Source organism: Apus apus, chromosome 19, assembly GCF_020740795.1.
Source record: "Apus apus isolate bApuApu2 chromosome 19, bApuApu2.pri.cur, whole genome shotgun sequence".
NCBI lineage: Eukaryota > Metazoa > Chordata > Aves > Apodiformes > Apodidae > Apus > Apus apus.
This window is the reverse complement of record NC_067300.1, coordinates 5,648,690-5,673,208: the sequence shown is the minus strand read 5'-3', so window position 1 is coordinate 5,673,208 and position 24,519 is coordinate 5,648,690. Positions and strand designations below refer to the sequence as shown.

The 24,519-nt window shown below is 48.5% G+C and overlaps 2 protein-coding genes across 5 annotated transcripts; one reads left to right on the top strand and one right to left on the bottom strand.

The window, feature by feature from the left end:
- Positions 1-609: 609 nt before the first annotated feature.
- On the bottom strand, positions 610-20,468 carry GOLGA2 (golgin A2). 4 transcript variants are annotated; one of them, XM_051636671.1, is made up of 28 exons: positions 20,272-20,468; positions 18,897-19,019; positions 18,378-18,458; positions 15,004-15,138; positions 14,355-14,398; positions 14,160-14,223; positions 13,629-13,688; positions 13,087-13,167; positions 11,252-11,290; positions 10,424-10,486; positions 10,089-10,182; positions 9,325-9,431; positions 8,729-8,787; positions 8,372-8,513; positions 7,281-7,370; positions 7,003-7,110; positions 6,832-6,919; positions 5,991-6,337; positions 5,050-5,163; positions 4,545-4,769; positions 4,164-4,263; positions 3,988-4,076; positions 3,314-3,461; positions 3,093-3,160; positions 2,390-2,492; positions 2,080-2,186; positions 1,712-1,880; positions 610-1,622 (listed from the first exon to the last, which is right to left on the bottom strand). In XM_051636671.1, exons 1-28 carry the CDS (start codon positions 20,317-20,319, stop codon positions 1,372-1,374), a joined length of 3,147 nt encoding a protein of 1,048 aa, XP_051492631.1. In that variant the 5' UTR covers positions 20,320-20,468; the 3' UTR covers positions 610-1,371. The 4 variants fall into 4 exon arrangements, with proteins under 4 accessions (XP_051492631.1, XP_051492628.1, XP_051492629.1 ...); XM_051636668.1 differs by having other exon boundaries at positions 5,991-6,334; positions 20,272-20,390; XM_051636669.1 differs by lacking the exon at positions 18,378-18,458 and having other exon boundaries at positions 20,272-20,390.
- SWI5 (SWI5 homologous recombination repair protein) lies at positions 20,318-23,803 on the top strand. The gene is made up of 7 exons (XM_051636939.1): positions 20,318-20,366; positions 20,756-20,950; positions 21,041-21,437; positions 21,537-21,585; positions 21,916-22,037; positions 22,581-22,675; positions 23,112-23,803. Exons 1-7 carry the CDS (start codon positions 20,318-20,320, stop codon positions 23,174-23,176), a joined length of 972 nt encoding a protein of 323 aa, XP_051492899.1. The 3' UTR covers positions 23,177-23,803.
- Positions 23,804-24,519: the final 716 nt, after the last annotated feature.

Below are 24,519 nucleotides of genomic sequence, written 5' to 3'. Positions count from 1 at the left end.
TTGGAAAAAATCAAAATGAACCATTTTTAAAACCCCACCCACACTTAACTTGCTGGTGCCACTAGAGGAAAAGCTTCTGCCTTTGCTGTACAGCTTGACCAGCTCAGACACAGAAGCAATGAATGGTCTCTCCTTCTGTTGTTGACAAACCCTGAAATTGATTGTGTTCCTGTGCTTGAATCTCTCTTGAACTTGCCAGGTTACCACAAGCTCTTGTGTTGGGATCACAGAGTTGTCAGTCACATCCCTGAACCTGCCCCTGCAGTTTTCCTTAAAACTCCATTGCTGCATCTAACCATCCTGGGAGCTGGCAGCTTGTGCCTGGGAGACAAGGTTAGTTGCAGGATCTCCACACACAGTTCAGCACTTCCACACCCAAGGGATTTGCTTTGCTGCTGCTTCAGGGCACTCTCTCCTCCCACTGTTTTGTTTTCTCCTTGAGAATTAGGGTTGCAGCACCAGGTGGTCTCTCTATTGCTGATGTGTGGTCCAGGAACTTAGGAGGAATGCAAGATCCTGAAGCCCCTGTTTCTCTCTTGCACTCCTTGCCAAAATGGGAGAAGAGGAAAGCTAAGTAATGGAGAACTAGAAGCTCCTGGAGCCCAGAAATTCAAAACAAAGCATGTTTATTAAGTGGTTTCCTTTTACTTATTTCTCCCATTTTTTTAAATAAATAAAACCTTCAGACACATACAAGTCAAACACGTCCTTCAAAGTGCAGAAATGTTTCCACCCCACCCCACATAAAGCTTTGTCAAGTAACCAAAAAAAGACTCTAAAGGCAACCCTGGGTCCCTTCCCCAGCACCCAGAGCACAGGGAACTGTATGTAGTGCTGCAACTTTTGGCTGGTCAGGGCTGTTTCAGATACAGTTGCAAGAGGCAGGCTGCAGAAGAAAGTGGGAAGATAACCTAGTATGAAACAAACCCAACCTGTTAAGAGTCCAAAGAGCTTGTTACCAGAATAAGTTAGTTACTTTGGGAGGCCTGGAAGGAACTAGGCTGCTCACAGTTGTGATCAGAACTGCTGCTCAGTCCCTGCTGTGGTGCTGGCAGGAGGGGCTGGGACAAGGGCTTCAGTCATTTTGCCCAAAGTCACAGCATCTCCTGCCCCAGGTGAAGCACCAGCCCCTGCTCCCTCCCCGGGTTAGTTGGAGGCTGCCTGTGCTCCAAGCACACCAAGTAACAGAAGAAAAAGAAGGGGAAGATGAGGTCTGATGCTCCAATTGGCTGATGCAATCCCTCTTTCCTGATGTCTTTCAGGTAGGTAACTGTTCTGACCAAGGGTACTCAGCAGAGGTATGGGCACACCAAGTCAGTTAAGTCCTTTCAGGCTCACAGAAAATTGCTGTCAATAAGACTTGAGCACCACTTAAACTACCATGATTTTGACCTCATCGTTCTCATCAGCACGGTAGAAGAAGGGAATGCAGGGGTTTTCCAGCAGGGATCCCAGCCTCTCCTGAGGGTTCTGGATTTCTCTGAGAAGCTGCATTATTTGCTTTGCTGTGGGGTCCTCCTGGCTTGGCTGAGCAGCTTTCCTGCCAGCTGGGGGGAAACTGGATTGGTGAAGAACAGGAGCCTCTTCCTCTACTTCCTCTGATAGATTCACTTCTCGTAATCCTGTAAGGAACAGGGCAGGTGACTCTTCCCACCCATGCAGATACCCTGGGGGTATCTGATTTCCCAGGACCTGTCCTGCTGCAGCTTACCTTCTCCATCAGTGGCGTTCAGCTCCATGTGCCTCTCCACAGGAAGGACACTTTCAGCCTGGCTGGCTGCCAGCTCTGGGCTCTGAGCAGCTGCTACATACTTGCTGTACCATTCGTTTCTTTCCCTCACCAGACGCATGACTAAATCCTGCAGTTCCAGTAGTTTCATCTGCACCAAAATAAAGGGAAGTGTATGAATCATGCAGAACCCTGTGGCCACAGGCACTGGTGTGTGCAGCCCTGCCTCTGCCACAAATTTCCCAAGTTCCAAGTTAAGGGTAGCTGGAGAAAAACATGAAGGTTTGCACTGTTCAAGTGCTCCCCAGAGCTGCCCTGCTTGGAGTAGTACCACAGAAAAGCTTCCTTGCCTTCATCTCTTCCTTATCCTGAGCCAATCTGCTGATGTACTCCTCCTTCTCCTGGTGTCTCTGTTTGAGGATAGCCCTTTGACTCTGGTATAATGCAATGTACTCCCCTGGAACAGAAGTTAAGGACACGTGTTGGCAGGACTGGGGCACCAGCCTCATGGTGAGCACAGAACAATGTGGCACAAGGAGACTGCAAACCCCATCCTGGGCTGGAGATCTACCCTGGTGAGGCAGCAGTGGGAGACCCAAACTGCTTGGTAGCTGGAGGGATGAGCAAACTTTAGCTTGTGCAGGTGTTGCCTCAACATACCAATGGTGTCTGTTTCCCCAGACAGCTGGATGCAGCGATGCTCCAGCTCCTCCAGCCGCTCCTTCAGATCCGCTTTCTCGCGCATCAGGTCTGTGAAACGGGACTGAACACAAACACTGGTGTCAACCCTCTCACACACAGACACTACCTGTGTTAAAGATAACACCCTCCCTTCACTCTGGTCTAAGTCTAGGGAACAAATCTTGCTGCCTTTACAACTTGTCTCCAATTTGATGCTAAAAAGGAACAGAGAGGAGAGGACGAGCTGGAGAAGGTGTAAAAAAGCATCTGCATTTTGGGGAGCAGAAGAGCTGATGACACAAAGTGCCTTTTTCACCTTCTCGTTGCTGGGACAGTTCAACTCTGGTCATATTTGGCTCTAAGGCCAGAAACCACCTGCTTGACCCCACTAGGGTGAAGATAACTGGTTTGTTTTTCAGTGATTTCTTTAGAAAAAGACCCCAGATGAGTGTTGGGCCCTAAACTCACAGTCTTTGAGGGGCATGAGAGGGGAGTCACTGCTGCAGACCTTCCTGTGCTGAGACAGGCAGTGATCAACTTTTTAGGAAGTAGCTTATTGTGGAATATCTGCTCCTTACTCCCCTTAAGTTTGTCTTTGTGTGCTGTAAGGGAGTCTGAGACCAGAGCAGAGCCTGGCTGAGCTGGGTGGTGGAGCTGAAAGGAGACAGGATCCTTTCCTTACCTGTAGTTTCTCCATGGCAGTTTTCAAAGCCTCATGAACCTCCACTGGGACAGTATCCATGGTGGAACCTGGAAAGGACATGTGTAACTCAGTTCCTCCCTGGACACAATGGTCTCACCCAACCTACAGATCTGTTCCCCAGAGGCCAGTGCAGGTGGCCAAGGCTTGTCCCGGTGCCCACCCTGTCCCCACCCTGTCCCCACACTGCACACAGGTTTTACCTCCACCCAGTGTGACGTTCTGCTGCTGCTGAAGAGCTGCTATTTGGTTCAGGAGGCTCCTGCACTGCTGCTTCTGAGCTGCCAGCTGCTGCCTCATGTCTTCTCGCTCCTTCTCCACTTGGGACATGGCAGATGTCAAGAAAGCGACCTGCCAAGAAGCCCAGAGTGTGCACATCAGAGCTGCACCTCAGGACTGAGGAACAGTTCAACCCGTTTTATTGATGGGCATGAAACCACAGTGGTAAGTGGCTGCCCTGGAACTAAACCAGGCAGCAACGACTACATCTCTTCCCATTCCTGAGTAGTAGCAAATGCACAGGGTAAATCCTAGCTCCCCTGTTTGATCACAGTATTTACTCGACACCATTTCCAAACTGCCTTCCCAACTAAAGAGAACATCATCATCATCACAGAGAGCTACTCTGCTCACTCAGTTGTCTTCATAATTAAAGCCACTACCAGGTGTCCAGCCTGTCTTGTAAGGATGCTGCAGAAGTCTTGCTTTTTTGCTGCTCTGCAGAAGGAACTTTTGGGCCTCCCTCATTGCTGCACCTCAGCTGGTGAGGGTCACAGCTGGTAAACAGCCAGTGGAACCTCTGCAATTTAACCTGCCTCCTTTTCTAAACATTTGGAACTGAAAACAGAGGCTTTTGTTTTAAAATATTAAGACTCACCATTTCTTCATGGCTCTCAAACTTCTCTGGGATCACAAATGAAGGTGTTTGGATTTCTTCAGTCATTGCTTCACTTTCAACTCCATCTCCTGTAAGAGGAGGAAGGTGAACAAGGAGGTGACATCCTGGAGAGCCCAGCTCTGCCTGCTCCTTGGAGACCAGCTGCAGCTACTCACCCTCTAGTCGGTGCAAAATCCTGCCATCCAGGTCTGCTGCCAACTGACTGATCTGAGCCTGCAGCTCTTGGTTCTCCTTAGCTACAGCTTCCAGGTTTTCCTGCAAGAGAGAGGCAGAAGATCACTGATACCTGTGCAAGCCAGACTGCAAACAGTCCCCAGGTCTTCAGGCAGCAGCCCCCCACACACAGGAAGCAGTGCTGCTGCTCCAGACAAGTCTCATTCACCTGGACTGCACAGGATGTAACCACAGAACCATAACACAGCCCAGGCTGGAAGGGACTGCGACACATCATCTGGTCCAACCTTTCACTTCATTAATACTTCATGCAGTTCAGCATTTTTCCTCCCATCTTTCCACTCGCCCCTTTTTACCATTACCTTGGTCTGCTGCAGCTCTTTCAGGTGCATTTCCACTGTCACCTTCCCCTGCACCTCCTCGTGCTGCAGCCGATCCATAAGCTGTGTCTGGAGCAAGTACTGCTTGTGCAGCTCCTCCCTCTCGGCAGCCAGCTGCTGGTAGGCCAGCAGGTACTGCTGCAGGTGGCTGTAGTACTGGTCCCTCTGCTCCTGCAGCCCCCGAGCCTCCTGTGTCTTCAGTTCCAGCTGAGGTAACGACATCAAATCACTACATCAGAATATTTCTGCCAGGGAAGTTGATCCATGTGTGACGTGATCCAAGCTGTCAACCTTGCCCCAAAGCCACCAACCAGGCAGGCAGCTGCCATCTGCCCCCACATGCTGGTCCCCACATTAGACAGCAGACGATGGGGGAAGACTCCCAGCTTGATCATTACCACACCAATTTCCATCCTTCCATCAAAGCCTGGGAAGTTGCCAGCAGTTTGCACAAACCTGCCCTGCCATCCCACCAGCTGTTCCTTACCGTCTCCGTGAGCTCCCCCAGCTTCTCCTGCAGCTGCCCAAGCTTCTTGGCCAGCTCTTTCTTTACATGTTGCTCTGACTGCAGGGCACTTGTAACCTCCATGTTTTCATTTGTCTGCAAGACAGATACCACTGGGTAAGGAAACTGCCCCAACCAACATCAACCTATACTCTCAATAAACCATGTGGATACCTCATACAAAAGGTGCCACCCCTTGTGTTAACTCTGGGGTGTAACCAGGGGCCAGAAATTGACTGTTCAGGGCAGTAAATAACTTACAGAAAGGTTGAGAAGATGGAAGAAGAGCAAGGAAAGAAGCAGGGGAATCAGTGCTGGGACAGTGCCGAGAAGAGGCCTGGCACATCACACAGCCTGTCAGCTCCACAGCAGATGGGTGGCATGAACATCCCAAACAGTGCCACAGCCATTCAAAGATCAGAGGAGTTCAGAAAGGACTAAAGAAAAATCAGCAGCTAGACCATGTGTCAGCCTGCCACGGCCCTAAATGGGAAGCTGTTACACTGGAAGAAGCAAGGAAGAGCAAGGATTCAGCTCAAGGACAGGTAAGAACAACAGCAGCAAGAGAGAAGATTGCTGAGAACTTCTTTCTGATGGGCAAACACAGGGAACAGAACACGGGCATGTTCAAGGGTGAAAGGGCAGGAGGGATACTCAGGGGAAAGAAACAGCCTGACTGCCAGGGGATGAGAGGGAAAAGGAAGCTGCTCTGGACAAAGATACTGGTTCATCAGCCAGAGCACCTGAGGGAGTATGGAAATACAGGGAACCTCCTGGGATGGCAGGATCCCAAGGAGACAGAGCATCCATAGCCCCAGAGGGCAAGAGAGGGCTAATGCTGCTGCCAGCTATTTACATCTGTGCTACAACAGGATTGCACCAGTGAGGGAAGCAGTGGGAAAAGGTGCACGGAAGAAACATACCAGCTTGACAAACCCATTCTGCAGCTCAGCCAGCTGCTCCTTCAGCTCCCGATTCTGGCTCAGTGCCCTGCTGATGGTGGCCTTGTCACTCTGCATGTCCTCCAGGATCTGCTGCCTGTCCACAGCCTCCTCGCTGTAGCGCTGCACGGTCTTCTCCAGCTCCAGCAGCCGCTCCTCCTGCTCCTGGTTGAGGTGGCTCAGCTGCTGGTTGTCCCGGACCTGGGCCTGGTACTGCCCATGCAGTTCCTCCTTCTCTTGCTGCAGCCTCTGGATCTCCTCCTGCAGGCTCAGCTCGGCTGCTGAGGGCCCTGCTGGTGAGGAAGGCTCAGTATCCATCGGCTTAACTGCTGAGGCAATGGAATCAAAGGCAGCTCAGTCACAAGGCTCAAGGGCTGTGTAATACACATCACTGCACACAGCACACCCTGCAGGGCTCTGACCCAGAAGGCATCACCAGCTGCAGTTCCCAGTCCTTGCCATAGGGCACTGAGACGAATGAAGGTGCAGAGCTACCCCAAAAGCAAGCACAGGATCCTGCCACGTGCGATTCCCTCACAGCCCTAGCAGGAACATCCTGCCTTCCCAAACTCCTGAGCCAGAGAGGCTGACAGTTCAGTCAGGCTGACATGAACAACATAAACAATCTGGCCAATTAGTTGAAGTAGTTCCCTTGCTGTGTGCTAGGAGGAAAGGTTTCCTAGGGTCACCAGGTTTCCAGCTGCCTTCACAGCTTTGGAGCATCAGACCTGCCTGCACCTTGTGTGCACAAGCTCCTGCACAACAGGGACTCAGTTAACCAGCTGCTGCTCTGCAGTGTGAGGCCCCACTCTGGAAGCCCTACCTGATTTGCTCAACAGCTCTGTAATATTGGCTTCCAGCTCCTGAATGTGGGCCACGTGCTTCTCCTTCTCCTCTGCCGTGGTGTGGACCTGCAAGGCACACAGGTGAAAGTTAAAACAATGTTCATGGTGTGTTTACTTGGGCCTGTCAAAAGCAGCTGTGATAGTGTTACCTGCTCAGAGAGCTGCTCCACCCGCTGCTGCCAAACGCTCCGCTCCTCCTTCAGCTTCTCCACATACTGATCTCTTTCTGCCTGGAGCTGGTGAAGTGACTCAGAGAGCTGTTCAAAAATAAAACACCAAGAACATCACATTGGCTGCATAAATTTGACAGTGATTGCTTAAGGGATAAAGCTCGAGGGAAGCAGTGTTAAAGCAAAGCTCAGGCTGCATTTTTTCTGCCACACAAGTTTCTTTACAGACATCAAGATTTGGATCATACAGCCCCTACCTGAGCAATCTGGGTTTCCAGGCTGGCCTTCTCCTCCAGTGCCATCTGCAACTGCTGGTTTGCATCCAGACTCCCTGTCTGATTTGAGAACTGCCAACAAAAAAAAAAACAACAACAAAAAAAGTTATGGCAAAATATTAATACTCAGTTTCTGGGCAGCCTTTCCACTGATAGTAACCTGCCACATGATCCACACTGTAACTTTCTGGAGTTCTTTCAAGTGCTCCAACTCACAGTAAAGTTCAATGAAAAAAAAAAAAAAGGGAACTAAAATTAAGAAGGCTTAGATTTTAGCCCTGTAAAACAGGCTGAATTGGGCAGCTCCTCCCTACCAATGTTATACTTAGTATTTTTTTTAAATTCAGAAATTAGGCTTTAATGAAACAATTTGGCTCAGAAACTTTGTGCATTCCCAGAGTTTGTATTATGCAGCCAGATCAGACTGTGTAAAAGCTGATGACCTTAAAAGCTGTCAAACACGTTGGGAATTTAAAGCCAATGTCTGGAACATGTCAGTGGACTAAGCAGCAAGGCCAGTTCAGTTGACACAAAGTGCTTCTCCCAGAAGAGAAGCAGTTGGCTTTATTTCAAGGGTAACTTAAGCCACTGTCTGAGGGGAAGAAAAAATAAATACAGAGCAGTTTCTCCCCTCACAGGCTCACCTCAACACCAAAAGTGCTCTCTGAACAGCTACCAGCTGGCTTCACACATTCCCCTTTCTAACTGGCTGCTTCTCCTAACTTTGCCCAGCTGACCTTCAAGTTGCCACTGTCCAGTTCACCTTCTGTGCCAGGGTGGAGACAAACATCACCCCTGCTCAACTGGTTTCTCAATGTGACTGCACAACAGCTGAGGAACCAAAGTGCTGAATAGACACAAGCAGGAAAAGTCCTTCCATCTACTGCTCCAGCTCCTTAGAATATTGACCTCCTGTTCCTTAGAGGCCTCACTGAAGGCCTTTCACTAAGGGGATGTCTTGACAGGATTTTGTGCTCTCAAGACAAGAGTTGGGTCTTGTGCCCACTGGCAGAAGCAAAGTCTTCCACTGACCAGTGTGATCTGCCCTCACAACCCACAAGTATTGTGCTTACCTGTTGAATCATCAGCTCAGCCATTTCCAGTTTCTTATGCAAATCTTCCATATCCAACTTCATAGCTGAGTTCTTGGAAACCAGGGAGTGAACTTTCTCTGACAGCTCTGAATTCTGCTGCTTTATTTCCTCACTACTTTTGCTGAAACAAACAAACAAAAGTGGCATCACTGTATGTACTGTGGCTCTCCTGGTGCTCATGTCATCAACTCACAATCCAGTTCTTCACAACAGCCAGAATCACAGAAACAGCACGGCCAACCTCCCAAGTCACCACCTTGGTCTGTGCCCCTTGTTATGTTTTGGGGCTCTGTTGAGAGAGGTGTTTCTCTGCAGCAAGGAGCAGAAGGGACTTACCTTTGTTTGTACAGCTCCAGTTTCAGGTCGTCTCGCTCCTTCACTAATTCTTTATTATGCTGGAGAAAAAGGAAATCACTGATTCATCTACAGACTTTAGCCAAACACATAAGATGTTAAAAAAAACACAAACCCCCCAAACAAACTTCAACTTTAGCAGATCAGCTGATGTGGAAAAGGTGATAACTTTGGCCAAATCCTCAGGACAGGTTGGCTTAGAAACCTCCTGGATTTGCCAGGAGTAATTCTGCTCCTTTCAAATGTGATGCTGCTAACAACATGAGGTTATTTCTGCAAACTTGGGTTCAAAGCACTACTAAAGTGTCTGTCTGATGGGGACTCTCCTGGGACAAGGTGCCAGCAAGGCTTCTGGTGTTTGGAGCTGGCTCAGCTGCCAGATTTCAGGACAGCAACTGGACCATATGATTAGTGGTCACAGAAACCTGAATGAAGTTTGCTTTGATCATGGAGAACACAGGCCTTTAAATAACAATTAACAAGGTTAATTTCTGCTTCTCTAAGCAGGCACCACTGACTCTGGAGGAGTGACAAGCAAATGCTTCTGCTGGTTAAGCATAAACAGAGGTGACTCTTACCTTCTCTGACTGTTTCTGCTGCATAGAGATGGAGGACAAAGTGCGTTCCAGCTCAGACACCCTCTGGCGAGATGAATGTAAACGAGCAGCCAGGTTTTCAGCTTCTCCTGAACAAGTCAGAGCAGAGTCACTTGAGGCTGGACCACAAAGAGCTTTTTGGAACTGGCTGAACACAACTTTCTACTTTCTCATCAAGCTCTTAAGGCCGCACAGGGCTTTGTAAATAAGTCAACCTGGTTCCACTCCTGGCTCTAGAAAAGAATCAACTAGCAACTCTGGGCAGTAAAGCTCTCTGTAACTGCCTTCCTCACTTTCAGAGGGAGATGATGAAACTTCCTTTGCAGAACAACAATATGTTGTTTGGATTTTTTTCCCCTAATAGGATAAGTTGCTCAAATTCAGTTCCAACACAAAAGGATCAGGTAAAACCTAAGTTAACATGACAGCTGTGTGGGAGGGAGAGTGGAGAAAAGGGAACAAAGTTGTAAAAGAAAGAGAAGAAAGTCAGAAAGGAACAGTCTGGGGTAATCAGCAGGCCCAAACAGGGCTGACAAGGCTTTGGTGAAGCACAAAAGAACCTCAACTGCCATGGGATCAACATGGTTCAATTTGGGGGCAGCTGTGATGAGAGAAGCAGTGACAGTGCCAAGTGTTGCTCCTGAAGGAGTCAGGGAGTGCTGAGCTGGCTGCCAGCAACCATCAACCCTCTGTCTCGAAATCCACAGTTTAACCAGCAGCAGGAGCTGGAGCTCCCAGTCAGTTACCTGATTTCTGCCGAGCTGCTTGCTGAGTGTGTCCAAGGACTGTCTGCAACTCAGACTTCTCAGAAACCAGAATCCCGATGGTCTGGATATGAACCTTTGGGAAAGGAAAACCAGCTCAGTGCAAAACTTCTTTGCTTGTAACTGCAAGGTCACTGCTGGCAGGCAGGGGTAGTTCAGTGCAGGTGAAGAGCTCTTTGCAGTTCAGCACAGCAAACTGGCTGACTGCCAGTTTTCCTGAAGGAATGGACTCATGGCTTCCAGGATGAGGACTAGGAGTGGTCAGTCATCCAGAAAACAGCAGAAGCCAAGTGACATTAATGGAGACTGTGCCTTACCTGTAGCTGTTCCCTCAGTGCTGCCTGCTCTTTAGAAAATTTCTGTTCAAACTCCTTCTTTTCCTAGATAAAAAAATGCCTATTCAGCACAGAAATTGAAACAGTTAACCCTTGGTTTATGTCAAATTAAAAAAGCAGTGATTCATTGGTAGTACTTCCAGCATCTAAATCATACCAGTATTTTTAAAGACAAACTTCAGCCTTCCATTATTTGAACTACTTCATTATTTACCCATTCTAAAATGGCAGTGATAGCCTAGTGCAACCACTGCTGGCAGAAATGTGGCAGTGTTTGGGATGCAAGGTACTGGCAAGGGCTTAAACTGCCATCTCCTGCCTCCACTGCACTCCTCCAGTCCTTGAGCATTTAAATAGCAGCTTTTGACAATTTAAGAATGCTACCTGCCAGGCCTTACTCATGAAGTCAAAATATTCAACCTTATGCCACAAATGAAACTGAATCTAACATAAAAGCACACATGCCTGTGCCACAAGCCCACTGTGCTTTCATAGAATGGTTTGGGTTGGAAGGGACCTTAAAGATCATCTAGATCCAACCCCCCTGCATGGGCAGGGACATCTCCCACCAGCCCAGGTTGCTCCAAGCCCCATCCAACCTGACCTTGAACAGTTCCAGGGATGGGGCAGCCACAACCTCCCTGGGCAACCTGGGCCAGGGTGTCCCCACCCTCACACTGAAGAATCTCTTCTTAATGTCTAAGCTAAATCTCCCCTCTTCCAGTTTTGATCCATTACCCCTTGTCCTCTCACTACAATCCCTTCCATAAACCTATTTCTGTATCCATCAAAAAATAGGACACACTTTACCTTCTCCAGCTGATTCACTGCTTCTTGTTGTTGCTGCTTCTACGGAAGAAAATTGATGTGCCAGTATTAAGAGAAAATACTCTCATACTGCTGAAACACACTATAATGAAGCAGGATACATGCTCAATTAATACAAACAGAATTTTCATGATACTTCTGTAGATGCCTAGGAAGTTCCTCTTGGCCATTAAAAATAGTAGATTTGGGGCTCCCTTCATTAATATACTTGATATGCCAGATGTGTTTTTCATTGCCCAGTACATTACCACAGTTCTTCCCAAATATCACCCCTGAAACCCCTCTATGTTTGTATCTGAGCATCCACCAACTTCAGTTAAACTTGCATCTTACATCTGTGAGATTCACTGTAGTAATCCTGGTGTACAAGGATAATCACCAAAAATGCTTTTTTAAAAAGACCCCAAGAAACCCAAACAAAAAACCAGTCTTTTCCTTTAACTGAGCATTTAGACCTTTATCCCACTTAGCAAGTGGCCTTCAAGTCATGCAGAGCTGCACGTATGTTGGCAGGCTCCTGCAGAAGGTGGTATGAGAGAGAGCTGAGCCAAAGACAAAGAAAGGGGATCGTTCTGTCTTGCCAATTTCAATCCCAGGGGTGAAGTCTCCCTTCCAACTTGGGATATCCTGTGATTCTAAGTATTTGGGGATTTGCTGACTGTACATGCTGCATTCCTAGAAGGAGAGGGTGAAGGAGACAGAAGTGGCAGCTGTCTACCCAGGCTGCCACACAACCCGTGCTGTGTTTGCCACTTGCTGTTCTTGTCCCCCTGGCAGTTTTCTTACAGATGCATCATCAGTAACTCCATAATTAGCACTTTTCCCCCTTCCCAAATAGTAGACATTGGCCAAGGTGTTTCTTTACTACTGCTACTTCAATTTGTTTTGAAACATGGCTGCAGATGGAAGGGTGATGAGTTAGAGGCTTTGATTTTAGCAATGCCAGTGGACAAGATAACCAGGAAAAGCAAAGGCAAGGCCACAAATGCAGCACAGGCCCTACAGAGTTCCAGGCAAACAAGGAGAATCTTGGGTGGGAAAAGCACTATACCAGGTACCTCTGCAGCCCAGTTAAAAGACAAAAAGAAACAGAGTGGAACAAAACCAACACAAATCCCAAAATAAAACACTAAGGGTCCTGGGGTACACTGGGAAATGCTGAACTTTGGGAAAAGTGTAGTTTGAGAGAGGAACAAAATGGGGAAAGGTATTTCACATGAGAAGGGATCTTTTCAGGCTGAAACCAGTCCATTTAGCTGCATTTCTTGCAGTGTTAAAGCTGAAGGCTGAAAAGCAGCTGCAGGAATCCATGCAGGCCACAGGACAAAGCAGTTCATTCCTGGTGCCAAAAGAAGCTGAGGATACGATGAGAAACCAGCCCCAGGCTCTCTCCTAGACCTATTGCTCCCACTCTGCTGATATATTTAGAACAGCATCACCACCTGCAGAAACAGGTTTTCACACTGCTTCCACCACCAGAATTCTGTATTTCAAGGATTCAGACCAGGACCAGAAATAGCTGTTTTATCAGGATGCTTATCATCCAGGGAAAGACTACGAGATCAATAGAGCCCATTTAAATGGAAACAAAACCCCCCTGTTTCTTGTTCCTGAGATGAGCCAATACATTCACAAGTGGCCTTAGTCTTTGATCCTCTTAACAGGTTTTCCACACAGCCCATTTTGTTTCTTACAAAGTGCTGTGGCAGCAGCCTTCCCTGTGGCACTAGGAGAGAACCCAGAGCCTTGCAGACACCCAGAGAGCATGGAACAGCAGCAAAGACAATGTCAAACTGGTTGGTTGGATTGTTTCTTACCAGTTCCTCTATCTTTGTAACGAGCTGTTTGTTAGTTAGATTGCTGGAATCCAGGGCTACTGCCAGCTCCTGGTAACGTGTCTGATGGGCACATGCAGACAGGAGAAAAAGGAAGGAGCAGAAGAGGAGAGGGGGAGGAAAAAAGCAATCATTAAAAAGGACAGAAAAATATATCATTATCACAGTTTAATATCATCAGATTCTCCAAACAAAACCTACAGTTTCAACAAAAGCAGCTGGGACATCAAAGTATTTTATCAATTCTGCTGAGGCTTCGTTTTGACATAAAAGTGTATCAGAAATAAGAACTGCAGCTGCATGGAAGCCAGATCATCATCCCCAGTCCCCAAACTGGAAACACCTCCAATACCTGCCTCCTACTGCTGACCACAATTACCCCATTACAGCACAGCCCTGGACAGGATGTATGTGAACTGTGCCTTCAATTAGGTCTGATTAACACTGCTGTAAGCACTACAGTCCCAGCAAGTGATCAGCAGTAGCAAATAAGAAAGAAAAAAGAAAGACTGAGAACAACTTACTTCCATTTCCTTAATATTTGTGGAAGAAACAGCACTTTCCCCATTCACATACGATGTGGACTAGAAGTAAAGCAGTCAAGTAAGTCAGTTTTATTCCTCAAGGAAACAAAACACTATTAAGTCAGACCCAACTATCATAATACTACTTCTCATAGCACCTTCCACTTCCAAGTATCACAGACAGGCACTGAAAACACTTCTATGGCTCAGGACAGCTGCAGACTCCCCCTGTGAGCAGCTGATGTGAATTATGGAGACTGACTTCAGATTCTTCTCTATTAAATCCAGAACACATCTTCCCATGAATACATGCTGTTCATTCATCCCACTCTGCTTTTCTTCCTACTGCTGAAATTCTACATTCCTAAACCAGGAAGTTTTGCTTCTCAACACTTCAAATATCTTCTTGTTTAGTAGGATGACTGCAAAGACCTCTGAGATGGAAGAGTGCTTCCTTGAGCTGACTGCTTAAAGCTCCACATCAAACATCAAGAGAATTAATAGGACAAATGGATCAAAATGAGGCCATACCTGAGAAACCAGGCCATTGAGTTGTTCAGACAACTGGCGGAGACCTTCTGTTGATGAGAAAGACCTGGGAACAAAAGGGAGCCTTGCAATGAACATTCCTCAGAGAGAACCACCCCAATCAGAACAGCACTGGGGTGGAATAAATCCTTGTTGGACACTGGGACCATGCTGTGAAGCTGTTTGATAAACACTCACCTGTTCTCATCCACAGCATTTTTATGATCCTCAGTTTCATGAATCTGTAGATTGAAACACAAAAATTTACAAGCCTGTAAAAGGAGATGGGAGTCACATTTGTGGATGTGTCACTAAGACCTGATTACCTGGGCTCAGGTTCCACAGCATCTGTAATTACCACTTCCCAAAGAAAGATGAACTTAAAACCACCAACTCGGTCCTGGCTTACACATAATTTCTGGGTGGTGTGAGCCTGGGTTTCTTGGAATGAAGAAACTTAAGTGTTACAAGCTTTGTATTTGCTCTTAACTGTTTATCAGTACTGTCAATGCTTTGCTTTGCTGGGAAGAAACTTCAACTAAATCTTTTAAGTAGTGAAAGGAAATGCAGATTGATCTGACTGGAGACCTTCTGTCTTATTAAAGGGCTAATTAAGTAGGAGTGAAGGGGAAGGAAAACAGCAGCTTTGGGTGATGCAGGGGCATGTGCACACTAGTACTGTCTCTGCTCTCACAGACAGATGATGATGAGATGGGGAGTGGAGAATGCAGGAGAAAATCTGAACTAGTCATGTCATATTTATGAAGATCATCCTCCTCAGAAAACCTGTGGTATCACTAACCAGAGTGTAATGGTTGAATGGCAATATTCGTGATGATTCACAAACCTGTGTCAGCTGCATGCTCTCAGGAGCAGGCAGAACAGAACCACAAGCAGGGAGGCTGTTGCTGTTAGATAGCACAGGGACATCAGGAGCAAGCTGTTCAGCACTACGAGTGGCAACATCACTGTCAAAGTATGCCTGTCACAAAACACAGCACAGGAATTACAGCTCTCATGCAAAATGAATGAAAACACACCTGAACACACCACCCTGTGACCTGCCTGTGAAAACTAGACAGATGTGAACAATCAATCATTTACAAACATGGAAAGGAATCTGTGTTCTCCCCAGAGCAAAGAGGTGACTGCAGGGACACCATCCCAGACCTGTGCCCTCTTGGAGCCAGGCTGAAGATTTGCTGTACCATAATCAAACTTGCTTCTTTAATGCAGGGCAATAATGTCACCCAGCTCTACACTCACACACTAAATTCACTGCAAAAGAGTCACCAAAATGCAAGTGAGGGCAAAGCCAGATGGTAGTCACTGCAAAGCACTACCTTCAAGATGTGTCTGGGGAAAACATGGATCAGTGTACACAAATTAAGATGGAAAAGAACAGGTTAGTGACTACATGAAAACCAGGTTAGTCAAACTCAAATGCTCTGTCTAAAGCTTGGTGGAATTTGTGGCAGGTCATGAACCACAAGTTTAGAAACTGGACATTGATGAACAGGCCAAGCTCAGTGTGGCTGGGACCAGGGGCGTGTGTCCCCCAGGTCTGTAGCCCCATGACTAGGAGGGTCTAAATGGGGAAGAGAAGGGCCAAAAAACTCTTTCTGGACAGCAGTGCTGTTCATCCTCCCACAAAGGCTGGATCAGAACTGTTTGTACAGCATCAGAGAGCCATGAAGGCCCAGAGCAGTGTTCCAGTTTCATCATCCAGCTGTGGCAAGTCAGCATTTAAAAACACTACAAAGTAAATGAGATAATCCTTCAACATCCAACCCCACCAATACATGGCAGCTCTCTGTAATTCCACCTGAAAGTGTTCCTTCTTACTTCAGTCACTTCCTTCTTGGCACCTCACAGGAAACAATAAATCTCTCTTGGCATTCCCTGATTACCTGCTCAGCTCTTCATTCATGAATCAAGCAGCAGGAATGCAGTAACAGTGAAGACAGATTAATGAAAGCAATATGCTGGAAGACTGCAGAGGGACACAAACAATGTTCTCAATTTCTTTGTAGCAGAACAGATACTTGGGCTCCCAAGGAGCAAGTCCAGTGCCTACAGGAAGGTCAGGAATTCCCCTTCTTCCTTCAGCTCCAGGTACTTCACCTTTATTGGTTCAGACCCTCCTCAGTATAGAACAGCAGATGGAGGGAATACCATCCCCTGTCTATCTCAAAAATGTTTCCTTAATTTTTCCTGATCAGGACATTCTTTTTCTTAATGCTTCAAGATGCAAAGAGCAGCAATGTGCCTTAACCACCAGAACTCCTTCCTTCTTCCTGCACTATAAGCACTTTAAAAATAATTTTAAAAAAACAAAACCTATTTGAACAGCTGAATTTGTTAGAGAGTCAAGAGCAAAGCAAATCTCATCTGGAGATTCTGCATTGTGAGGTTCTAATAATGTTGAATAAAAAGTCAGTAATTCTGCTCAGCACATAGTTGGGTCCATTTGCTTTCACAGAAAGGCTCCTGTTTTGCTGGGTTTTCTGTCCCTCACAGCCAAGAAGGATGAAGTGGGTGAGCTGGGAGGGCTCTGCCTCACGTTAAGGCTCCAAGAGCAGCAGCAGCTCAGATGCCAATGATCAGCTTTTCTGCCCTATTACTGTCAAGTGAGTTTCTGAACAGCCTTTTCCTGACTCAGGACTTTTCCAAAAAGGCAACTGGCAAAAGAAATCTCTCATTGCATGTTGCACTTGAAGATTATTTTCAAATTATTCCTAAAACCCCAAGCACAATAATCCACAATTCCCATAACAGCCAATGGGATCAAAATGTATCTCTCCGTGCTAAGGAAGCAGAGGGAAAAAAATAATTGGGAAAACAGGAATTAATAGAAGTAATAAATTTTCCATTTTCAGAATGAGACTAAAACTGCAGACACAGGCAGGTCTTCCCTGCCAGACCAAATGCCACAGCACAGGAGCACCCATCTTCATCTCACCCTCCAACTTGCAACAAGTCTCTTTCTCTGAGATCTAATTTACACCGAGTTTACAAGTATTAAGTGAAAAGAGTCCCTAGGACAGGAGAAACTTCAATCAAAACACTTTCTGATGCTAGATGGGCACATCCAGCACCCACAAAGCTGACAATGTGTCTTCACGTCAAGTCCTACTGACACACAACCTACACTTGCAAGGTCCAGGTGGGAGAACTTTCTCTGTTCACTCTGTGTGTTGGACAGAACAGCTGCTGCATGACCACACAGAACTAAAGGAGAAAAGGGACGCCAAGAGTGAACTCCACTCCATCTTGCAGGTTTCACTGCATCTGTCTGGTACCCCTGGTGATTGCTACATTTATATTTACTGCTGGAGACACATGGATATGCAGTAAATAAAATAATGAGTTACTACATTGAAACAATGGTAGGGAAACAAGCTACCAAAACAATGCTAGTGCAAAGGAACAGCCAAGCTTTGGTACAACAAAACTGGAAGAAAATTCTGGGCTACAACATTTTACTTCCCTGAGTTTCTATTACAATTTGAGCCTTATTTAAATAAATTGCCTGTCTGAAAAAAAATATTTTTTAAGGCTGTTTATGTTTGCTCCTGAACGTGTTGGTATTGCTTGCTGGCATACTTCCTGCCCCTTCCACAAGCTTGGGAACATGAAGACACTGAAGCCTGTAAATGCTTGACTTGAAGTATTTGACTTCCTGCCCAAACACATTCAAAGCCACAGTACTTGCCAGACTGTACATCACCTGTGCCAGTTTCAGTGCCTGTCATCAAATGGGTTGGCTGGAGCAACCAGACAGCTTACTCAGGGCAGCTGCTTGCCTGGAGATGGGCAGAAACTTGCCCTTCAGAACTAGGGCTCTTGAAAATCAAGGAATGGCAGGAGAAATACAGACTAAGAAAACACTGCCTCTTCCTACTGCAGTTTTTTCCTCAGTGGTTGTTAATTTATTGCCTCACCCCAAATTCCTGGTTTTCCTCAAAGCTCAGCTGTCTCAAGGAGGACTTTGACAACACTTTTTCATGTGTTAAGTTGGACACAAACCAGAAGGAAATGAGCACTTAGGAGCAATGGAAACGCATGTTAACAACCAGCTTTGTGTTAGTAAAAACCACAACAAAACTCAAGCCACTGACAGTGGAGGTGTCAAGGACAAGGCTCCATCCCAGCAACCAAGGTCAGTGTGAACAGAACCCGAAGCATGCAGGAGGGAGAGGGACACGAGCACTGCCTCACCTTCCTCTTGTCCAATGAGGGTATGGCTACCCCATTGGAGCGGTTAAGGTCTGACACCAGCACCTTCAGAATGTTCTGAATCTAAAGGAGGCGAAAGAAAAGGGGAAAGAAACAGCTCAGAAAAGGAGAGAGAGAAAATGTCAATCAAAGGCAGCCCAAGAAACCACCATCCTCTGGCTTGGTGGGAGCACGTGCCTCCAAACAGCAGCTCTGGACACACAGAGGGCTGGGTGAGAGCACTGCATGTTCTGACACTGCTTCAGCTCATGCTCTGGCTCTCACGTGCATCTTCCAGCAGAGGTTGGACCCAGATGATCTTCAGGGTCCCTTCCAACTCAAACCATTCTGTGACAGTTGCTAATTACTGTTAACACACTGCTTACACTGGTGATACAAGCATCTGTGCCACTCGCACATCCCCCCAGCGTAACTCTTTCCTGGCTCTAGTCAACATTGTTCAGGAAACCAAAGAACAAGAAGGTGAGAAATCATTTGGGAGAAAGAATGAGAGACACTCACGTTCTCTGGAGGCTGCAGGTCATTGCTGGGGGGTGTCTCAGGTCTACTGTCTTCTTTAGTCTTGCGTTTTTTCTTGGTTCCTGCAGTTGCTCCAGGGTTATTCTTCTGCTGATATTCCTTCAGCTATGAAAAAAGATCAATAATCTGAAGCCCCAAACCAGAATAGTCCTTCTATAAGCATGCCAAAAACAAAAACAAACAAAAAAACACAACAAAAAACTCCACTGTATAAAAATACAGATCAAGGGTAAGGTCAAAAGAAACACTCTTTGATGAGTTTATCCCTCTGGAGAAAAAAACAATTAAAATCCAAACAAGTCCAGGGAAGTCTGAAGTAAGAACTACTGGGATGGGTTAACAACAGGAGGCACAGAATTGTAAATATTCAGCTTTGGTACACAACTAGTGATGTTCCTGGGGAACAACCTGATAGTCCATACTGCAACTAAAAGGAGATTCAAAGAAATACTTTGGGGGGGGTTTTTAGGGGTATAACTAAGACCAATATGAAAAAAATTAGCACAGGGCAGTTGATCCTGAGTGCAAAGTGAAAAAGCAGTGCCTGACTGTAATGATCCTCCACGCTGTGAAAGATGTTAAGAATGAAAATGACAGTCCTCACAGACAGGCAACACAACCATACAGATCCTGCACTACTTGGGAAAGAAGGGGATAAGCAACCTACAACTGATTTTTAAACCTTATCTGTTTTGCCCAGGGAAAGCGAGTCTGATAAGCTGTAACTTGAATCCTGCTCGTTCTTCCGGCTTTTTCAGGGATGTCATGGAACACCTAAACCCGAGCCCGGCGAGCCCCAGGTGATGATGTCAAGAAGCCTTTTCCCCCAGCCCCCCAGCAGCTCGGCCCCGAGCCCGGCCCCGGGCGGGCAGGGGGGGGGAAATGAAGAAGAAGAAGGATCCCATTATTGGGAGGATTTCAAAATGGAAGCCCTGAACTGCTCCAGGACACTTTCCCATTCCTGTGACTTTGACACGGCGGCACATCCCGCCGGGACGCACCGGGATAAAAATCAGGGGGGAAAAAACAAACAAACAAAAAAAGGAAAAATAACGAAAAGATACGGAGGAGGGGAGCGCAGGGGAGAGGGAAAACAACCAAACCAGGCTGGGCAGAACGGCTCGGCAGCCCAGGCCCGGCCTGTCCCCAGCCGCTCCCAGGGCCGGGGCGGCCGCCAGCCGGGAATGCCCGGGCCCAGCGCCCGGCACCGGGGCGGCCCGCGGGGCACCGGGCCCGGCCTCGTCCCGCAAGGGGGGCCCGGCCCGGCCCGGCCCGGCCCGGCGGCTCCGGTCAGCGCGGGGCCTTTGGAGCCGGCCGCCCCCCGCCCGTGCCTTCCCCCCCCCCCCCGGCCCCTCACCTTCTTCTTGGCCGCCGCCAGCCTGCTCTGCCTGCTGCCGTCCGCCATGTCCGCCCCGCGCCCCGGCCACGTCAGCCGCGCTGCGAACGGCGGAGGCGGCGGCCCCGCCCCGGCCCGGCCCGGCCCGGCCCGGCCCGGCCTGCGCTCCCCGGCCCGGCGGCCGCTGGGACAGACAGACAGACAGACAGACAGACAGACACCCGCTGGGACAGACACCCGGTGTGACACCCCCGCCCCTCCCGCCTGGCCCCCCGCGCTGCCCCTCCCCGGGACACTCCCGCCGCCCCGCGCTCCTGGCAGCCCCACCCGGGCTGTGCCCCAGCCCCGGCAGCCGGGCGGGCTCCTGCCGCACGTCCTACAAGCCCGCGCCGCTCCCTACGCCGCCTGCATCGCTCCGGTGTCCGAGCTTCGCCTTGCGAGCCACGCCGGGCACCGGCGGGCGGATTTTGCCCGATCTGCGACCCCGTTCCCCGAGTCCTTTCAGCTCCCGAGTGTGGCAACGGCAGCGTTTGGCTCCCGGGGCCGGCCCGGGGGACCCGCCCCAGCCGCCGGGCCGAGCTGCGGGCGGGAGGCCCCTGCGCCGGGCGTGCGGGGCAGGGTGCGGGCAGCGGGGTGACCCGCCGGCCCCTCGGCCACCGCTCCCCCGACAGCTCCTTCTCCACAAAAAAATCACAACCCAGTGAGTGACCCCGTGAAGGCCAGAGCGCTCCCGGAGAGCCCGCCCCGCCGCAGGGCTCGGCCGGGTGGCTCTGGGGTGGTTTTTGGGAAGGAACTGGGCACCGTGGCCCCGGCGGCAGGAACTGGGATAACGATGCCCTGTCCCACCTAAACGCCGCCTGCAGCTTCACGCGGGGAACTTGTTCTCCACGCGGACGGCCGGGCCCCGGCGGGGCAGAACGAACCGCCCCGCGTGTCCCGCGGCACAGGGACTACAACTCCCGGCGTGCCCCGCGGCGGCACAGGGACTACAACTCCCAGCGTGCCCCGCGGCGGCACAGGGACTACAGCTCCCGGCGTGCCCCGCGGCGTCAGCCCGCGCCGGCCGGGCGGGAGGCGGCAGCCCTGGCTGAGGGGAGCCCGCCGCGCGGGGCCCGCACCCCTGCCCGCACCCCTGCCCGCAGCCCGCCCCGCCGCCTGCCCGCCCCGCCGCGGCCTCCATCGAAGAGGTAGGAGTCGGTTCCCCGCGCTCCCCCGCCTCCTCGCCCCGGCCCGGCCCGGCCCCGCGGGGCTGTGCGGGCCCTGACGCGGCGGCCTCTCTTTGCCAGGACCCCCAGGGGCAGCTGCCGCGGCGGCATCGCCGGGTTCAAGTCACCGGTGAGTCCCTGCCGGGCCCTGCTCGGTGGCTCCCCCGGGAGCGGCCTCCTCAAAGCCGGACTGTGATTTTCATGTTTTATTTTTACCTTGCACTCTACATCTACAAAATGCTGTCGAGTGTGACAGGGAGCAGGCTGATAAATATTTTTACTGAGCTAATATTTAATATAATATTTACCCGAGCTTCCCCCTTCCCTCCTTCTCTGCCCAGGAGATACTTTTCCTTTCTCCTTTTTTATCCATAGTGTACTTTCTGATCGGTGCCCTCCAGTGCTGTGGCAGCTCGCCCAGGGCTGACTTAGGGTGTTAACTGTGTTCTCTGCCCTACAGATCCCATCCCCAAGGTCCTGCCAGCCTGATGGCACCCAGGAAGAAGCCCTGCAGTGTGAAATCAAAGAGCTGAGACAGAAAGACCTTGCTCTGGACCAGGAAATTGCACAGTTGTTGTCTGAGTATGTGCTTAGCAAGTTCAGTGTTCATTGTGGTGGCTCAGTTGTCTCTGTTTTTAAACCAATATATGGTCTAGGAATTAGAGGTGACATCCTACGATGCCATTTTTATCAGGGTGCTGCAGTGTTGATTGCAGTGTTGTGAGTTATGGGACCTGCTCAGGACAAGAGGGAATTCTTTCCAGTTCATGTGGTAAAGCAAAACAAGTTTTACTAGGAACTTTGATAGGGTTTTAACTTTTCTCCAGATGTTGCTGAGGTGATTACATGTAAATTGGGAACAAATAATTTTAACTATCATGATGCTACAACGTGTCATGCTACCAGAAGAGCTTGTTCATGTGAGAATTAAAATTGAGGTCATGACTTGTACAACCTGCCAAATTTAGTTCTGGATAAAATGTTTTTCTTTTTTGTTCCATCTTGATCAAGTTTTATTGTGGTTTCTTATGACACTACAACTGTGGCAGCTGCCTATTAGTGAGTAGTGGCAGCACCAGCAGGGATCCTGCTGTGGCATTTCTGACCTTTCTGGTTTTATTACAGTGGCTACAGCCTGGAAGAATTGGAGAAGCACATCTCTCTCCTCCATGAATATAATGATATTAAAGATGCTGGACAGATGCTGCTGGGCCAGCTGGGTAAGGAAGGGGAGAGCTGTTGGAGAACTTCTTAGTCCATGTTTTCATGGTTTTCAGACAGAGAAAAGTTACTGCACTCTGAAGGCAGAGCTTGTGTTAAAGTTTCTTCAATTCTAGGCTTACATCACCCAATCACCCGAGTACAAGTTGTTATTTTCTTGGGATGTTTTTAGAATGGACCATATGAAATAATTGTCATTTACTGGTATCTGTGTTATGGATTACCAAACATTGGATTAATTTTTGTCAGGTTTGTTCTTCATATGCTTAAAAAAAAAAAAGACAAGAGAATCAGGGGGCATAGCTGGAAAGCCTTGGATTGGTTTCTTAGCTAGGGGAGGTTTCTTAGGATAGTTAAAGGCCACTGGGAGAAAAACACAAATTTCCTGACTGCTCTGATCTCTGTTTAATGGAAGCAATGGTATTTCTTTTCTAGCTGTTATCCGAGGGGTCACTACAAAGCAGCTCTACCCTGAGTATGATCTGGAGCTCAGTGACTAGTGCTGAACCTGAAGACTTCCATGTCCTGCAAAAATGACTGTTACTGGGCATTAATTTTTTGGTGTCATACTGGTTTAGAACTGGCATAAGGTGGCCTTAGAAGCATGTGTGCAGAATTGCAACAGAGTATGAGTTAACAGCCTGATTTCTAAGGAGCTTTGGAACATGAAAGTTGTTGAATCTATTATCAGTTGTTTCCTGCTTGTGGGAAAGGGATGTTGGACTTTGGGGAAATTAATCTACTACCTGAGCCAACAGTATGTTTATTTTTTTATTGGCAAGGTTGTCATTCAGTTTGGTGTTGAGACTCATCCAGTGGGGTCTTTGCTTCTGTGCCACACCCAGGGGCTGGTTGGTACTGAACAGACAGGGAGTGAGGGTTTACAAATGTGCAATGCAAGAGCTGCTCTGAAAGGAAAGAAAAGAACCCTCAGAAGTAGGGAGGGAAGAAGGTTGAGGGTTGTGGTTGTTTGGGGGGTTTTTGTTTATGATCAAATCTGGATCTTTTGCATTTCTGTACTTAAGTGCTCTGGTATCTAGAGGTTTTGTATCATTTCTGTAGCAAATGGCAAAATGTGGAGTTGTGTTGACCTGTCCAAATAAAGCAACTATCACATTTCTCAGCAATTCACTTTGAGAGCCTATAAAACATTTCAGGAACCTGGGAATAGATTCTCAAAGTATAGTCTGAGGCAACTGTAACACTTATTATTGAAGTATTTTCTGAGGTCTCTCAATGGAGTAACGATGACTTTGTTCTCAAAGCCCATGCTGCTGTTTTGGCTGGTATTTTCTGTCTGGAGAAGCTGGTTTAGCCTGGGGTGTTCCAGCCAAAATGTGAAGTCTGGCAATGGCACAAGCAACTGGAAATGGTCTTATACACCATTACCAAAGTTACTGAAGGTCATTTTAGGACGGAGAAGTCCATGTTTTCTTCCCCTCCCTGTACAAGTGTTCTGCCTGGCTGCAAATCTCTCACTTCTGTGGGGATGGAATTACAGCTCAGCACAAGACACGTGTCCATGGGAAGTGTCCTGACCCAGGTCCCTCCTCCAGGGACGAGGAACTTGCACAGAACCAACCAGCTGAGGTGAGAGCAAACTGCCCCTGGGGAGTCCCTGCGGCTCTGCAGCTGCCACGGGAAGTGCCACATTGTGGTAACTCTGCTGCTGTGCTGAGCAGGGAAACCCAGAACAAGGGGAAGATTCCAGGGCCTAACTTGATGACTCCTGGGATGCTTCAGGACAGGACTCTGCCACTTTATCACACTGCTCCTCTTAGTTCCTTCATGGATAAACTATACTGGCCTCTCCCAATCCAGAAGAGGAATAGAACTAATCTCT

Excerpts from the sequence above, each read along its gene's own strand:
- SWI5 (XM_051636939.1), top strand. The coding sequence starts at position 20,318 with ATGTCCGCCCCGCGCCCCGGCCACGTCAGCCGCGCTGCGAACGGCGGA. Across the intron at positions 21,586-21,915 it reads TCGCCGGGTTCAAGTCACCG|ATCCCATCCCCAAGGTCCTG; the intron begins GTGAGTCCCTGC and ends TCTGCCCTACAG. Across the intron at positions 22,676-23,111 it reads GATGCTGCTGGGCCAGCTGG|CTGTTATCCGAGGGGTCACT; the intron begins GTAAGGAAGGGG and ends TTTCTTTTCTAG.
- GOLGA2 (XM_051636671.1), bottom strand. The coding sequence starts at position 20,319 with ATGGCGGACGGCAGCAGGCAGAGCAGGCTGGCGGCGGCCAAGAAGAAG. Across the intron at positions 8,514-8,728 it reads CTGGAGCTGTACAAACAAAG|CAAAAGTAGTGAGGAAATAA; the intron begins GTAAGTCCCTTC and ends TGTTTGTTTCAG. Across the intron at positions 1,623-1,711 it reads GAACGCCACTGATGGAGAAG|GATTACGAGAAGTGAATCTA; the intron begins GTAAGCTGCAGC and ends TGTTCCTTACAG.